The 17,767-nt window shown below is 31.8% G+C and overlaps 1 protein-coding gene across 6 annotated transcripts in view; it reads left to right on the forward strand.

Annotated features, from left to right (window-relative positions):
- LOC114341526 (RB1-inducible coiled-coil protein 1) overlaps nt 1-17,767 on the forward strand; it is a 604,353-nt gene that overhangs the window by 285,111 nt on the left and 301,475 nt on the right. For all 6 annotated transcript variants that reach the window (XM_050641726.1, XM_050641728.1, XM_050641731.1 and 3 more), the window contains exon 3: nt 4,489-4,771. In XM_050641726.1, the coding sequence (XP_050497683.1) occupies nt 4,489-4,771 (283 nt within the window). The remainder of the gene's footprint in view (nt 1-4,488; nt 4,772-17,767) is intronic.

The following is a 17,767-nucleotide window of genomic DNA, read 5'->3' on the forward strand; positions in this document are numbered from 1 at the left end:
ACAGGGGAATTTTATAGATGTAAATATATAGATGGCTATTAAACAATAGGGGTTGGTGATAGAAGAGTGAAAATTAAGGGTTGTATGTATTTTTTAATTCTACATCATATAAAATTAAGGTAGATAATTTTGTCCAAAAAAATTTAAAAAAATGTCAGGGGGGCAACCCCCTTATAACTTACGGGTATGAAAATAGATTACAACCTATTCTTAGTCCTACAGGATATACCTGTAAAATTTCATAAAAATCGGTCAAGCCGTTTCGGAGGAGTGTGATAACTAACATTATTACAGGAGAAGTTTATGTATATAGAAGAGCTGTGAATTAAATAATAAAAGCGGCTAACTTTGACCGTAATTAACCTAGGCGAAAAGTTTTTTTAATTCGTATAAAAATACCAGCTTTTGAAATCCCAGAGTAGATTTACTCTACAGTCAATATTAACAAAGCTATTCAATTGTTTATAAGCCAAAAATGTTTTCGGAAAAACTTTTGTAAAATGTTTTCGGAATGATAAAAATGACTTTTTATTGATTTTTTAAACACTTTGAAAATATAAGTATTCTTCTTTCATGTGGTTTCCACAGAATAGCTGTATCATTATTATTTTCTGAACAATAACATTGCAAAAAAAAGGTCTTTGGGATAAACAAATTGAATAAAATTTAAACTAATTGACGAATCGTCTTGAAATTTTTTGTGCATTATATGTACTGGTTGACTCAACTTTTCGTGCAATATCAAAGACTTAAGTTCATTTTCGCAGAAGTTATAGCAATTTTTTAGTCATATTCGAAATTTTAGTCTTATTTTACAATTAGCGAAGCAACAAATGATCGGACCAAAATGAAAAGACTGCCATTTTAAACCTTTGCTTATCTACTAAAAGTTGAATACTCTAAATAAGATATTTAATTACCCTATTTTTACCTGTAGCGATTTAAACGAAAAAACTGCAATTTTTGACCCTTATTTGTTAATAACTAAAATTCTCTTCCGAACTGTGACGGGTATTTTTGTATTTATAGTCTAGTAAAATAAAATTACACTACATGTAAATCAAAATGTAAATTCGTACAGGTTGAAACAAATTTTATATCAAAGTTTAGGTGGGTACAAAAGATATTTTCAAGAAAGTATCCAAATCATACAAGGGGATCATTGTTTAAATAATTAAAAAGGGGTCATTTCTGCAAAAAACTTACTTTTTTAACTGCTGAGGTCAATCAATTACTAATGAAGGTGTATAGGATTGTTTTTTTGCAAAGTTGAAGGGCAAATTTTTCACATAACACTTACAAAATTAAATTTGACCCCCTATTTATTTAAATAATTATACATAAATCTTTAAAAACAAATTTGCAAAAAATTATTTTTAGCGTTTTAAATAAGCACTATAAAATATCTTATTTTACAGAAAAAGTTGTGCTATGTTATCAGTATTAAACAAAAAAAAATTGGTCCGAAAATATTTAATATTTTTTGAGATATTGAATTTGTTTATTAAATGTTACTCTATTTTCAATTGCAAAAACGCGGTTGTTGCCAAAGAAGTATTCACCTGTATTAAATCTTATTATTTTTATTTTTTTGGATATTTTCGATAAATGTATTGATAAATCCAAATTTAAATTAAACTTCCCCCTAAAATGGCATTTGAAAATTATTCAAATTTGTTTATAATTTGTTTTTTTAATAACGTCGCGGGATTAAACATTTTGAAATACCGTTTCGATAATTGGATTCATGGGAATTTTTCACTAATTAACAAATTTTATTGTCTTTTTTTCCTCTTCTTTTTTTTTCTTGTAGTTCTATTACAACGGGCCCTTTTAGGGTTAAGTTTTATTAAGAATGTCGAATCTCTAAGTTGTAGATTCTAGACCTAAAAATATTAAGATTGGTCTAAAATCACTTAAATAAAATGTGGCTACTTACTGAGTTACAGGGTGCTTTATTTAAAAATTTAAAAATTATTTTTACCAAGTACTTTCAAACTATTTGACGTATCCTCATCATACTTGGCAGATAGTGTGGGTACTATACAGTCTACTAAATTGTGATAAACAAAAGTTTCTAGCTACTACCAGAGGCATACGACAGGGGATAGTTAATGGTTGACCCTTCCCAAATTCTACGCCACTGAGAGAATTACTATTTTAGCGAAATTTTTCGATTCTCTAACACTTTCTATGTAAATAATATACTCTTTACTGGTAACGATTAAGTCATTAGTTTTCGAGATATTGGACGTTAAAAATGAAACGGCCTAGTTATTTTGATTCATTCATTCATTAATTTTAAACTTCCAATATCTCTCAAACTGATGACTTTATCGATACCAATAAAGTTATTTACATACAAAGTATTGGAGAATCGAAAAATTTCGCTAAAATAGTAATTCACTCAGTGGCGTAGAATTTGGGAAGGGTCAATCATTCACTATCCCCTGTCGTACGCCTCTGGCACTAGCTAGAAACCTTTATTAATCACAATTTAGTAGGGTGTATAATAGCTACACTTTCTGCCAAGTATGATAAGGATACGTCAAATAGTTTTAAAGTACTTGGTAAAAATAATTTTTAAATATTTAAATAAAACACCCTGTAACTCAGTAAGTAGCCACATTTTATTTAAAAGATTTTAGTTAAATCTTAATATTTTTAGGTCTAGAATCTACAACTCAGAGATTCGAGATTCTTAATAAAATTTAACCCTAAAAGGGGCCGTAGTAATATAACTCCAAGAAAAAAAAAGAAGAAGAAAAAACGACAAAAAAATTTTGATAATTAGTAAAAAATTCCCAGGAACCCAATTATCGAAACGGCATTTCAAAATATTTAATCCCCGCGACGTTACTAAAAAAACAATTTATAAACAAATTTGAATAATTTTCAAATGCCATTTTCGGGGGGAGTTTAATTGAAATTTGAATTTATCAATACATTTATCGAAAATATACATAAAAATAAAAATAATGAGATGTTAAGCAGGTGAATAGTTCTTTGGCAACAACCGCGTTTTTGCAATTGAAAATATAGTAACATTTAATAAACAAATTCAATATCTCAAAAAATATTAAATATTTTTTGACCAATTTTTTTTTTTTGCTTAATACTGGTAACATAGTGCAACTTAGTCTGTAAAAAAGGATATTTTATAGTGCTTATTTAAAACGCTAAAAATATTTTTTTGCAAATTTGTTTTTAAAGTTTTATATACAATTATTTATATAAATATGAGGTCAAATTTAACTTAGTAAGCCTTGTGTGAAAGATTTTTTCTTCAACTTTGCAGAAAAAAATCCCATAGACCTTCATCGATAAGTAGATTACCTCAGCAGTTAAAAAAGTATTTTTTTTTTTTGAAAAATGACCCCTTGTAAGATTTGGATACTTTCTTGAAAATATCTTTTGTACCCACCTAGACTTTGATATAAAATTTGTTTTAACCTGTACGAATTTACATTTTGACTTTTTTTTATTTTATCAGGCTATTATAATGTATTATGTATATAGTACCTAAAAAACCCATTTGCAACCTGGCTGCTCAAGTGTCCCGAACATGGTATATTTTTGCCTTATTTCCCTGGCGTATGTAGCAAATCTTCGTTTCTGATGCGGTTAGGCCAGAAAATATTTACGAACAATTCTTCGTAGGAGTTTGTTAACAGATATGCAGTTTGTCTGTAAGCATTTATGTCACTTTCCAGGTTTCACATCCGTAGAGTAAAACAGACATGACATTTGACTGGAATATTCGGATCTTTGTCTTTGTAGTATATTGACCAACCTCCAAACAGGGTTGAGCATGCTGATGATTTTGTATTTATAATGTATTAGGTATATAGTACCCAAAAAACCCATTTGCAACCTGGCTGCTCAAGTGTCTCGACAAAAACCTTATTTCTCTGGACTAACACCTGACCGAACAAAAGAGAGTAGAAAATGAAAAAGTCTAAAAATAGTGTTGGATCGGTCACACACTTCAAAAAAATGTTCCAGTATTGCATAGCGTGATATCCCCAAGGAAAAAAGAAAAAGTTGTCGCCCAATACAAACTTTGAGAAGATCAATCATGGAGGAGGTAAGAGGTCAAAGAAAGTCTTGAAATGAGGTGAAGACCTTAGCGCAAAGTAGAACTCGATGGCTCCACTTATGGGGTCAAGAGCCTTATAAATATACAGTGCGTTTAATCGAAGTATAGATAGGAATTGTCTAGTGGACTAAGCATCGGTTTTATGATATTGGAAACTGTATAAGTTAACACGCAGAGTTGACACATTTTTAATAGAGGCAGGAGCTTATGGAGATAATTATACGACGATATCAGTTAAGCTGTGTTTTGCATGTTGTCAGTAAGTTGTCATTGTCATATTTTGGATTCCAATTTTATTTCTCTGTTAAAATTATATATCAAAACATCGGAATGTTTTTGTTTATTTTTTATTATTTCGTTAAATACAATTAAACAAAAATCTGTTCCAGATGTCGATCTCAAAGTTCAAGAACACTGTGATATGCCGGTAACATTCGGCACCGTTGCCAAACGAGCTCAATTGGCACAACAACTCGTTGAATTAGCTCGGAAACAGTTGACTGTCTGTGAAAATATCGTCCACGATCAACATTTGCAACAACAGGGATGGTCAGCTGTCGTCGCCAGTTTGGAAGATATCACTTTCGAATTCAAGAAAAGGGCTGATGTATTCCTGAAGTTCTTCGAGAATTATATTGACGAAAGGGAGATGCACGCGAAGTTTTTGGGGCTGTGAGTATATTATTAATTCATTGCCTTTATTTCTCTTTTGCTGGTGTATTGATCTCTGTACTGCTTTATTCTTTTCGAATGATCATTTCCAATAACCTTATTTGCATTGCTTGTAAAACATCAATTTCTGTACATTAAACTGGTATTTATTTAGCATGCATTCAGTCATCCAAGCATAGGTATACAGGGTGTCCAGAAACTCTACCGACAAACGAAGACAGAAGATTGTTCAGATAATTTTAAGACAATTTAACCCAGTTCACTTAGTCCGAAAATGCTTCCTAAGCGTACGTTCAGAGTGGACGAGCAAAGAGCAAAGAGCAAAAAGTGCACGTTCAGAGTGGACGAGCAAAGAGCAAATAGCAAAAAGTGCACGTTCAGAGTGGAGCGAAGAAAGAGTACGAGCAAAGAGCAAAGAAGTGCTAAACCAGAGTGGGAGCTGGTAGTTACGCGAGACTAGAGTTTAGTTCTTTCCCACTGAAAGTTATTTTCTTTTTTTTTTTTTCAAAAACTCCTCATTGAAAACGTATTACTTCCTAACTCGCGGAAAATGTTAGAGAATTCATCGTAAAGGCAGGTATACATATGCGCTCTGCTCGGTGTGTGAGCCGCTCGCGCGCAGCATGTTCGTCAGATTAGTACGTGTTTTCAAGTGGCGCACAAATGGCACGCACACGGCGCACCACAATCTAACTTCTGTCGGTTTTTCAACAAAAGCTTTGATGGTTCGCAATACGTATTTGGACGAGTTTGCGAGTGGTTTGTTGGTTTTGGCGCGCCTGAGTTGAAAATATCAAAAAACACATTCATAAATTAAAAATTTAACTTTTGTTTCTGGTGAAGCAACACAGTTGGAAAAAGCAGATATAATATTATAATTGTCACCGGAAAGCGAAAAAGGTAACGCAAAACTTGAAAGAACCTATAGATTTCTAGCTTCGTTTCTGGTGAAGCAACGCAGTTGGAACAAGCAGATATATTATAATTGTGTCACCGGAAAGCGAAAAAGGTAACTCACAACTTGGAAAAGCCTATAGTTTTCTAACTTTGCTTCTGGTGAAGCAACTGAGTTGGAACAAGCAGATATATTATAATTGTGTCACCGAGAAGCAAAAAAGGTAACGCACAACTTGGAAGAACCTATAGTTTTCTAACTTAGTTTCTGGTGAAGCAACGGAGTTGGAACAAGCAGATATATTATAATTGTGTCACCGGTAAGCGAAAAAGGTAACGCACAACTTGGAAGAACCTATAGTTTTCAGGGACTACCTATTTCGCTTTCCGGTGACACACTTATTGTCACTTATAGTATATCTGCTTGTTCCAACTACGTTGCTTCACCAGAAACGAAGTTAGAAAACTATAGGCTCTTCCAAGTTGTGCGTTACCTTTTTTGCTTTCCGTTGGCACAATTATAATATATCTACTTGTTCCAACTCCGTTGCTTCACCGGAAACGAAGTTAGAAAACTATAGGCTCTTCCAAGTTGTGCATTACCTTTTTCGCTTTCCGGTGACCCAATTATAATATATCTGCTTGTTCCAACTCCGTTGCTTCACCAGAAACGAAGTTAAAAAACGATAGGTACTTCCAAGTTGTGCGTTACCTTTTTCGATTTCCGGTGACACAATTACAATATTTCTGCTTGTTCCAACTCCGTTGCTTCACCAGAAACGATTAGAAAACTATAGGCTCTTCCAAGTTGTGCGTTACCTTTTTCGCTTGGTGGCATAATTATAATATATCTGCTTGTCTCAACTCCGTTGCTTCACCAGAAACGAAGTTAGAAAACTATAGGCTCTTCAAAGTTGTTTGTTACCATTTTCGCTTTCCGGTGACACAGTTATAATATACCTGCTTGTTCCAACTGCGTTGCTTCACCAGAAACGAAGTTCGAAATCTATAGGTTCTTTCAAGTTGTGCGTTACCTTTTTCACTTTCTGGTGACAATTATAATATTCTGCTTGTTCAAACTGCGTTGCTTCACCAGAAACAAAGTTAAATTTTTAATTTATGAATGTTTTTTTTATATTGATAACGATTTCCGAAGTGAAAGTCGAAACGTCAAGTAAACTTGATTTCAAACTCGAATTGTGGCTTATGCCCAAATAAAATAGTAAATCTTATTTTGTATTTCTCACGCCGCGCCGGTAAGAAGACAACAATGAAATGACCTTTTTTTACATTGGTCCGCATGTATATTTTTTATTTCAGCTTCGAGATGGATGAGGTCATTAGTATGTAAATGCCAAAAAATTATAATTTAAAAATAAAAATCGACGTGTTTCCGGATTTTTTCTTAAAATCGTCGGTTTACGAAATAATGAATTTATTCCATTTGGTTTTGCCACACTGTAGAACTAATAATAATTATTAAGTTACATAATATTTATTTAATTATAAAATTGCATAAAGTTATAAATTTAAAAAGTCATCGTCGTCCTTTGAATAGGGAATTAGGGAATCTTTCGATCCCATAACAGGTTTCTTTGAATCATAATACTTGTTTCATAAACACTTCAGCTATCAGGTTACCGAGATTCATTTTTCGTAAAAATACCAAAATAGTCCATGGAATGAGACCGATCCCGTCTGGAAAAATTTCTGATTCGGTTTCTTTGTGGATTCCTATACAAGTACAGTTTCATACAATATTTTATCTACGATAAACAAATAAAAAAACTGTAACTCTTCGTCACTGCAATTCATTTCTATTCTACAATTTTTAGAACTTTGACATTTAAAAATTTTAATTTCCTTCAAACCACAAAACTGTCAAAATTTTTGTTGTAATTTATTGCTCATTATGTCATCACCATGACAACGCGAAAGTTAAGGATATTTGACTATATGAAAGTGTGTCAAAAACAATGCTAATAAGTAAATCCCATTTAAAATACATTGTTACTTCACGCTCACTTTAAACCCTTCACGCACTGCTATCTATAATGATAGTTTTTACAAACTAAAACCTTTTACATAGTTTAGTGTGACCAACTAGCCCGAAAAATTAGGGACATGGCCCGAATTACGAAGTCGTGTCCCGGCGTCCCGGACCAGGCTTCCGGGCCATCCGAATTTTCAATGTTTTGGTAAAATTCTATTTTGAAATTTTGAATATTCTTCTAAGAATTCATATCAAACTGAATTGGTAGGACGAAAAAAAGTCGACAATTTCGAGAGTGTAATATTAATATCAATGCTCGGGGTGAGGCTTATAGATAAAATAACAAATAAATGGATTAGAAACAAAACCAAAGTAAAAGACGCAGGAGAACATGCCGCCAAATTAAAATAGAGCTTCGCAGGGCACAATGCCCGACTAAAGGATAAAAGATGGAATCATGAAATACAACAATGGAGACCGTGGTTAGGAAGAAGAAGCAAAGGAAGGCCAAAAATGAGATGGGCTGATGACATAAAGAAATTTGAAGGACACAACTGGAAACACGTGGCGCAAAATAAACAACACTGGATTGAATTGGGGGAGGCCTATATCCAAAGTTGGATTTCTGAAGGCTGAAGAAGAAGAAGAAGAATATTAATACCACATCCAAAACGCTGCATATCGTGGTATTTGGTATTATAGTTCTACAAAAACTCAAACTGTGAACTTTTTTTTCGTTTCTGTATTTTAATTATCGTCATTATCATTACAATCAATTATTGTGGCTTAACCCCATTAAAAATATCATTGTCAACATAAAAATGTTTAATAAATAAAATGATGATATTCTGAAAGTTCTATATTAAAAAAATGGCCCGATTTTCATTGAAAAGTCCCGGATTTCAGGTATTTTTTTCAGCCGTGTCCCGAATTTGACCAAATAGGAGTTGGTCACACAATAATATATGACATAGAGTAGATAAAATTCTTTAAACAATTTCTGCCCAAAAATTGCGCCCGGTGCTCTTCAGATTTGTTTAAAGGGGACATTTTTGAATAGGAATTGACAAAGAAACCGAATCAAAAATTTTTTCAGACGGGAGCGGTCTCACGACATAGACCAAAGAGTGCGAGCAGAGAAATCAAACTTGTTTGGTTTCGCCGCTTTGCTCTTTGCTAGCACTCTGTGTACCTCCGTTTCCTGGGAGAGATTAAGGGCCGGTACTTTATGTCCCGGTCCCGGTTAAACCTCGGTTAGCTAACCGGGGTTTAATCGGGACAGAAAAGTACCTCATAGGGCCTCTTGCGTTGTAATAAAAGCAATTATAATTATTATTATAATTATTTATGAATATAATAATAAGTATAATTGCGTTTATGTCTATGTTATGCATATATATCTGTCCCGATTAAACCCCGGTTAACTAACCGGCTGTTAACGGAGACATAAAGTACCGGGCCTAAATGTCCAGCAAACGACGGCACTGTTGCCAGATTCCTTTTAGCGGGAATTTTAAAATTTGGTTTTAAATTTGACAGTTCGTTTTCTCAACTCTCAACTCAAAAATCTTAACCTTACTTTTACAAGTGGTTAGGATTATTATGTATTTTATTTACATGTAAATATTGAAACAAATAATATTGTACTGTTTCATAATTTAAAACTGATTATGTTACAGTCTTTTTCAGTTGATAAAATTGCAAATCAAAAACTTTTAGGTAAGTACACATAAACTTCCACAATAAACCTCCACTTCCACAGTAAACTTCCACATTATTATTTATTTTTTAAGTATTAAGGTTGATGTTGAATATTTGCTAATACTAGATAATAGAGTAGATACAAAGTAAGCTATAAGTAGTATAACTGCCCATGTAATCACCTGTTATGTTGTTTTTGTAGATTTTACTGTGTGGATGGCACAGGAAGAAAACAAGAGTACATACAAGAACATGAAACATCTTATTATGAATGTATGCAATCCTCAAAAAAATTATTCTACAAAACAAGATCGAGAAAGAGCTTTAAAATCCCAAGAATCCTGCAAAATGTTTATTTCCTGTACTAGTCGAAGAATAATAGTATCTAAAAACATTGAAACTGATTGTTGTGGAGTAAAACACATTATGAGATGAGGATGATATAGAGTACTTACATATACCAAAATCAGATAAATATCTCTTCAAAGTTTATTTTGAGAGTTTTTTCAAAAATGTAAGTAAAATATTAAATATTTACACATATACAATATGTTGTTCTGAAGCTATTTCTTTGTGACATTTTTACAATTAATTAATATATTTTGTATTTTGACAACAGCACCCGATTTGGGCATCGAAACGTTAATAAAATTATTTTTTTCAATTTAATTGTGGCTTATTTCCGATCTAAATAGTTAATATACAATATGTTTTAAAACAAAATTGTTACCACTAAACCACTTTTTAAATATTAATCATGAATATTTACAGTTTACAATTTTAAACTATCATAGTGTTTTTGATTCTCCTAATATACCTATATTTTACTTTTTTAGTGCACTTCAGACTGTTCAGGAAGCATAGGAGGTGAATTAAAAATAATTGATTTACTTACAAGAAAAGACATCACAAACATTAAACACCCCTGTGGCAATGATTTGAAAGATGGATATAGGTACAAACATGACGCAACCAGTGTTCATTTCTGGGTCGAATGCTTACAGACTACGTCATGTCCAATATTATTTTACAAACAACAGGGCATACTAATGGATATTCATCCTTAATTTAACATTATTTATGATTTTTGTCTTATTTTCATGAATGCTGTGCCAAAATGAAATGTTAATTAAGTTTGGTAAATCTTTTATCGCAATAGATGGAACTCATGAACTCATTTTTTATAACTTTGAACTTACGACAGTATTAGTAAAAAATGAATTTAGGAATGGATTTCGTAATGCTTTCTTATTTTCAAATAGAAAAGATACCTACTTTTATTTACCAAGTTTTTTTTAAATACATGTGTGTGATGGCGTTATATGTACAGTTGAGTGTTTTCATATCAGACATAACTGACACCTTTTACAATGCCTGCTCAAATGTAACGGGTTCTGTTCCTAATAGACTGTTTTAAGTGCCTGGCACATAGATAGGGCATGTCAAGTAAATCTTAATAAAATATCTGATTCTGAAAAAAATCTTATGTATACAGATGTATTAATGTATACAGATGTATTAATGATGTTTTAGAGAGTATTAATAGCTTTTTGGGTAGAATTCTAAGTGATGCAGGTACATACAATTTTAGTAAGTATTTCCACTAGAACTACTGCAATAACATCCAACAATCTATTGTTATAGGAAAGGTTGTGGAATTAATACCAATATCATAAAATGTCCATAAAATTTTGGACAAAAGGGTATCCATCAGTTGTTATCAGTTAAGCTTAAAACTTGGCACACATGGAGAGTTATACTATAATATATTATATTATATCTCATATCGTTATATATATCATAATATATATTATAGTTCCGTGTATGCAGGCTCACTTATTACTACAGTGAGCGATATGAGATATAACAATAATATATTATAGTATAGCTCTCTGTGCATGACCAGATTAACACATTCAGTGACCATCTTGAACAAACGCCACTTGGCTGGTACCACATACTTAAATCATTTATTTAGTTACACAGTACTACTGACACAACTTATGCGTCATCAGTAACTTTGGTAAAACCTTCGTGACGCTACCCATACGTCATGGTCACCGAAAATTTTAAAGCTTGTTACTGAAGGGGGGGCTATACTAAAATATATATTTCATATATTACCTTATGTATCCATAATAATTATATTTATATTATGGAGCCTGAAGACCAAAACAAACATTTTCAATTGGGTGGTTAATGTGTTACATATGTAATGTCATGATTTATGTATTTTTAGCACTAACACATTTGTAGGTAGCAAATCATATTTGTTAATATTATCTAATTTTAATTGTTTATTTTGAAATAAATCTTTTAATCAAAAAAGTGTTGTTTAGTTGTGTACACCCAGCAAATATCCTGATGTAATGCAGACGCCAATTGAATATGATGCAATAAAGATGTCTTTCTATGGTTAAAATTTCACAGCCTAAAGACGTCATTTATATAACTTCCTAGGACGTCACAAAATGCCCGCAATAAGAAAATAGAATTAATAACTCGCCTCGCCCCCAGGTAAAGTAAAGGTGCTGCGCCACTAAGAATGTTTTTTTTTCAATTTTTTTTTATTTTGTGGCTTTAGCGCTTAGCTATTTAGCCAGATACATGATGAGAATTAATATTAAAACTAATACAAATTAATACCAGTACATATTTTATTAATATTCTGAAAATTATATCCACTTAATACTAAAATAAAAAAGTGTCCATCTATACTATCCAACACATTTTCACTTTTGAAATCGTAAATCTCTATTGCCATTAAAAAATAATTTGTACTGTAAACAAGTACATAATATAAGTATATTTCTTGAGCTTCATTTTTTTTTCAAGAGACTGCACCACGAGTTTTAAATTATTATGACACAGTACATAATATTTGATTCAATATTTACATGTAAATAAAAAATAAAATAATCCTAATCGCTTGTAAAAGTAAGGTTATGGTTATATTAATATTTGAGAATAAAGAACTCTCTTCCAACAGAACCAAAGTGGCATTAGGCTAATTTTAAAATTCCCGCTAAAAGGAAAAAAGTAAATCTGGCAACAGTGCCGTCGTTTGCTGGACATTTAATCTCTCCCCCGTTTCCCAGTAGTAGTTTGATTTCTACGCTTTGCTCTTTGCTCTTTGCTCGTCCACTCTGAACGTACGCTTAGGGAGCTAGAGCTCTTTGAAGATGGCGTCTTGTAATGAGTCTTTCTTAAATACGTCCAGAACGCTTCTATTTAGACAAACAAAAATTGATACGCGTATTTACCTTCCAGAGATAAATCTATTCAATTCATTGCGAATTTTTAGTACCGATCATAGGCGTCCGTTTTGGGTAGGGCAACGGTTATTTTATCGCATAACTTTTTTGTCTTTAATTTTTAAGCATTTTTGACTCTGAATTATTAAATTGTGAGATATTCTACTACTAAAAGGTACTCTTGATATAAGTCGATAAGATACACCGTTTTCTAGTAAAATCGATTTAAACATTTTTCGTTCTTTGAATTTAAAAAAAAAATATTTCAAAAAAAAACTTTTTAGGAAGACGAAAACTGGTACATTTATTTATAATCCAGAGATGAATCGATTTCATTAATTGCAAATTTCTAGTACCGGTCATAGGCGTCCGTTTTGGGTAGGTCATCAGTTATTTTATAGCATAACTTTTTTGTCTTTAATTTTTAAGTATTTTTGACACTAGATTATTAGATTATGAGGTATTCGAGTACTAAAAGTTACTCTTGCTTTAAGGTAGTAAAATACATCGTTTTTTCTGAAAAAATTTTTCATTTTTTTTTTTAATTCGAAAAACGAAAAACTTTCAAATCGATTTTTCTAGAAAACGGTGTGTCCTACCGACTTAAAGCAAGAGTACCTTTTAGTACTAGAATACCTCACAATTTAATAATCCAGTGTCAAAAATGCTTAACAGTTAAAGACAAAAAACTTATGCGATAAAATATCCGTTACCCTGCCTGAAACGGACGCCTATGACAGGTACTAGAAATTCACAATGGATGGAATCGATTCATTTCTGGAAAGTAAATATGCATACCAATTTTCGTTTTTCTAAATAGAAGCGTTCTGGAGGTATTTAAGAAAAACTAATTACATGACGCCATCATCAAATAGCTCTAGCTCCCTTAGGAAGCATTTTCGGACTAGGTGAATTGGGTTATATTGCCTTAAAATTACCTGAGGAATTTCCTGTCTTCGTTTGTCGGTAGAGTTTCTGGACACCCTGTATATTTATTACTACTTCACTTTCTACTAAGTTCACCTAAACTTTACTTGGAGAAGTGTTATACAGGCTGTTTCATTGGGAAACGGAAATACTTGAATGGTAAAGAGGCCACTGAGGCCTTTTCTAGATATACTACATTTATTTCCTCGCCGATTTTTTTGTCCATTTTGTTCTGGATGCATAACTTGAACCACCTTGTATATTTTTTTGGATATTTGGCACGCATTTAGAACTCAAACCACCCAACTACTAATCACAAGAAAAATCCAGTTCCGGATTAACAAAAAAATATAAAGTCATTGTGACCTTGAAACAACACCCTGTACAGGGTGAGTCACCACAAGCGGGACGGAAGATTACAGCGAAATGGTAAAAGATTTGAAAAAAAAATTTAAATTAGTAGTTGTAAGTTGATAAAATCTACATTTTAAAATTATTTTAAAATATACAGGGTGTCCCAATAAATGGCGGCGTATCAAAGTTATATTTTTTCTTACTTTTTCTTCTTTCCCTATATTTTATTGCATTTTTTAATTGTCCGCAAAAAATAAGGTATAGTTTCATAAGGCTTCCCTATACCTATGTACAGAGTGTTCTCGAGTTATTTTGACTTTTCTTTAAATGTAAAGTTTTAAAAGAAGGCTTATTCCAGTGGCGGTTCGTGGCCTTAGAGACAGGGTCGGCAAGGTTTTTTTGTCTCCTCATATAGGTATACCATCAAACCAAAAGGCTTAAATCATCATAGGAGATTTTGTTGTTTTTTGTTTTTTTTTTTATTTGATGTACTTGACATTCTCTCTTGTTTCATGGTGTTTCGACGTTGATTCTTTTGAGACAAGATAAATCCCGTTTATTTGAGGTAGAAATTGGTGGTAATAAGAAAATTGATGAACAGTTTGTTGAAATGAATTGCAGTACTTACTACATAGAATTATATATACATATTTTGTAACTTATCCCACTTTCTGAAAATATTTGAATCGGCATAATTTTTAAGTACCTAACTTGTAATAATAAATATCTTGGAAATTCTTTGGCGAAGGTAACTTTTCAATTTTGAATCGTCAAAGAGGTCAAAAATTTGCAAATCTTCAAAATTCGAAAAACGAGTATCTATTTGCATAATAATAGTAGGTATCCAAAATTTCAAGATATACCTACTCGTTTTTCGAGATATGTATCATGTCGTTGTCTTTTTTGGGATGGTTCGGAAATATCAAGCGAATCCAAAACGTCACTGCTTATATATTGGAAACTACTATCATTACAAAAATCTCTGAGATTTTGCACCAGCTTTCGTATTCTATTTTTGGAATAAATAATGTCATTTGACTGATTTTGAACAACAATGAATATCTTGGGCAAACTCGTATCTTAAAAACATTTAAAAGAATATTAAAAGAGTAATTATTTAATAAAGTTCTCAAACCGATTGCTTCACGGATCGAGGTATCGCCACTTTCAAAATCGTCGCCTTCGATAATAAAATCAAAAACTTCCAAAAGCTGTTCATAAAAATCTGCTACAGATACTAAAACTACCTGAGATAATCTGCTTAGATAAAACTAACCGAGATTTAAAATTTCATCGCGTCTGACAAACTGTTTGCTTTTTTCTTCGAAACAAATTTGTTCTAAAGCAGTAATCCGTTTAGGTGAGCTAAACTGGCAAGGAAAGACGATATTCTTTATCTTTTTACACGTATCATGCAAAACTAAATTCATTATATGCGCATAATAGTGAGTAAATAAAGCTTGTGATGCAATAGTTTTAACTTTTGCCTGGAGACCATTTAATTTACCACACATCACAGCAACGCCGTCATAAGATTGCCCCAGTTTGCCCTACCAATATATTTTTGATATCAAAAAATTTTAATTTGTTCTTTAAAACACCAAAAATATATTCTGCCTTATTGCTTTTACTCACGTCTCTAAAACCTAAAAACCTCTCATAAATATTACCACGTAACGCGTATCGAACAACAATAATTGATAATTGTGAATGACATGATAATCAGAAGTTTCATCTACTTCCAGCGAAAAGCAAATGGTTTTCTAAATCTCAGATTCAATAACGTTATTCAAAATGTAACTATTTGATTATATGTATTAGTTCATTTTGTAATAGTACTAATTCTGTAATACTCATTCTAATATTCATTCTAATACTCATTCTAATACTCATTCTGTAATAGTATTTCAAATCAGAAAGTAAATATTTCTAAAATAATTTTATTAATTCTCTATAATTACTTTGATTTTTAACAAATGCTTCGATCCATCATGTCCACTAAATGATAATTCCTGATAATTTAAAAAAATTACAATATCATTTAAACGACGTAAAACGGCGTGATTATTTTTGACAATTTCTGCCGATGCTTCCAAATGAAACACCGACTGGCAGATTTAAATGTGCCGTATCTGCCGCTTAATGCCTACGGAGAGAATGTATGTTCGCTTGCTCATCGACTTGTTATTTCGTTGAGTTTTACGTGTAAATCGTCAAGCTACGGATGAGTTGGGGTCGGCTAGCCGAAAAGTCAGATGAATGGCTCGGATCATTCATGTTTTGAGAAGTCTGTTATGCGCAGGGATCACTTAACGCTCGGCTTGATCAAATCCTTTTAAAAACCATGAATAAAATTTAGTCCGTATTATCTGACAGATTTTTTTTACTTCACAGATACAAATATTAAAAAAATCTATATTTATAAATGTGTGGGTCGGCACGGCCGACCATGACCGGCCGCCACTTGCTTATTCTCAAGTTATTTAAGAAATTATAAAAAAATTACTTTTGAATCTAAATATTTGGATATTGGTTGAATGTATTTCATGATTAATTCTTACACATTTATTTACAGCGTGTTCAAAATTTACAGTTTCATTATTGGATTATTCAATGTGTCATATGATTCTTATTTTAAATGGAACACCATGTATATTAATACATAATTATACTAAACAAATTTACCTTTTTCGAATGGTATATGGATGTCCTATACCTAGGTCTCATAGTTTTTGCGTAATTTACAATTATTAAAATTCTTAATCTGTAAATCGATTTTAAAACAAAAGATGTAGTTAATCAATGGCATTGTGTGACATTGTCATTTTATGACAGTAGAGTCTGGTAAGTATTTTATAATGAATGTATTCCATGATTGATTATTACACATTTATTTACAGGGTGTTCAAAATTTACAGTTTCATTATTAAATTATTTAATGTGTCATATGATGCTTATTTTAAATAAAACACCATGCATATTAATAAATTATGATACTAAGCACAGGTTCTTTTTTCGAATGGTATAGGGATGTTCTATAACTAGGAGTAATAGTTTTTGCGTAATTTACAATTTTCTTAAACGGTAAATTGATTTTAAAAATAATATTTATAGTCACTCTCGATTTTTAAACTGTACGAAATAAATGTTTGTTTACTGTATCATAATGAAATGAAAATTATGCCTATTTACTAGACCATTATTATGAAAAGTGGGTAGATTGGTCTGTATACAATACATTTAAAAAAAATGAGGATCTTCTCCAAAGTCTAAAGTCCATAAAGGATAAGTTAAATATTTATCATAGTCCTGTTCGGTCTAATACTGGTGTAGTTGAGTTTTATACGGATAATAGTGGTTTCTCTTAAGTATTCTAACAGTAACAGTTTCGGGTGAACTGATTTACAATTCACCCGAAATTTTTTCTTTACTAGTATTTGGTTTTTCCGTAAAAGAAAGCAGGACATCAAGTTCCTTGACGCCATTACAAATAACTGGTTTATTTTTATTTAACTTTCCGTTTGCAACATTACCAGCAGCACGGAATCTATTGAAATCTCTCAAAAACGCCTTTTTGGGTATCTTCTATCAGGATACTTTTGAGAGTAAACTTTAGAAGGTAAGGTACAATTTTGCAAATCCTACCCAAGGCAAAGTACCATGTCTACTCTTTCGTAGATAACGTAATTATTCATTTTTAGGAACAATTAAATTTGAATATCATACACGGATGTTTATATTTTTGATAATTACCAGATCGTACTGTCATAAAATGACGATGTCATACAATAAGATACATCTTTTGTTTTAAAATCGATTTACAGATTAAGAATTTAAATAATTGTAAATTACGCAAAAACTATTCGACCTAGG

The sequence above is a fragment of the Diabrotica virgifera genome, chromosome 1 (assembly GCF_917563875.1).
Source record: "Diabrotica virgifera virgifera chromosome 1, PGI_DIABVI_V3a".
Classification (NCBI taxonomy): domain Eukaryota; kingdom Metazoa; phylum Arthropoda; class Insecta; order Coleoptera; family Chrysomelidae; genus Diabrotica; species Diabrotica virgifera.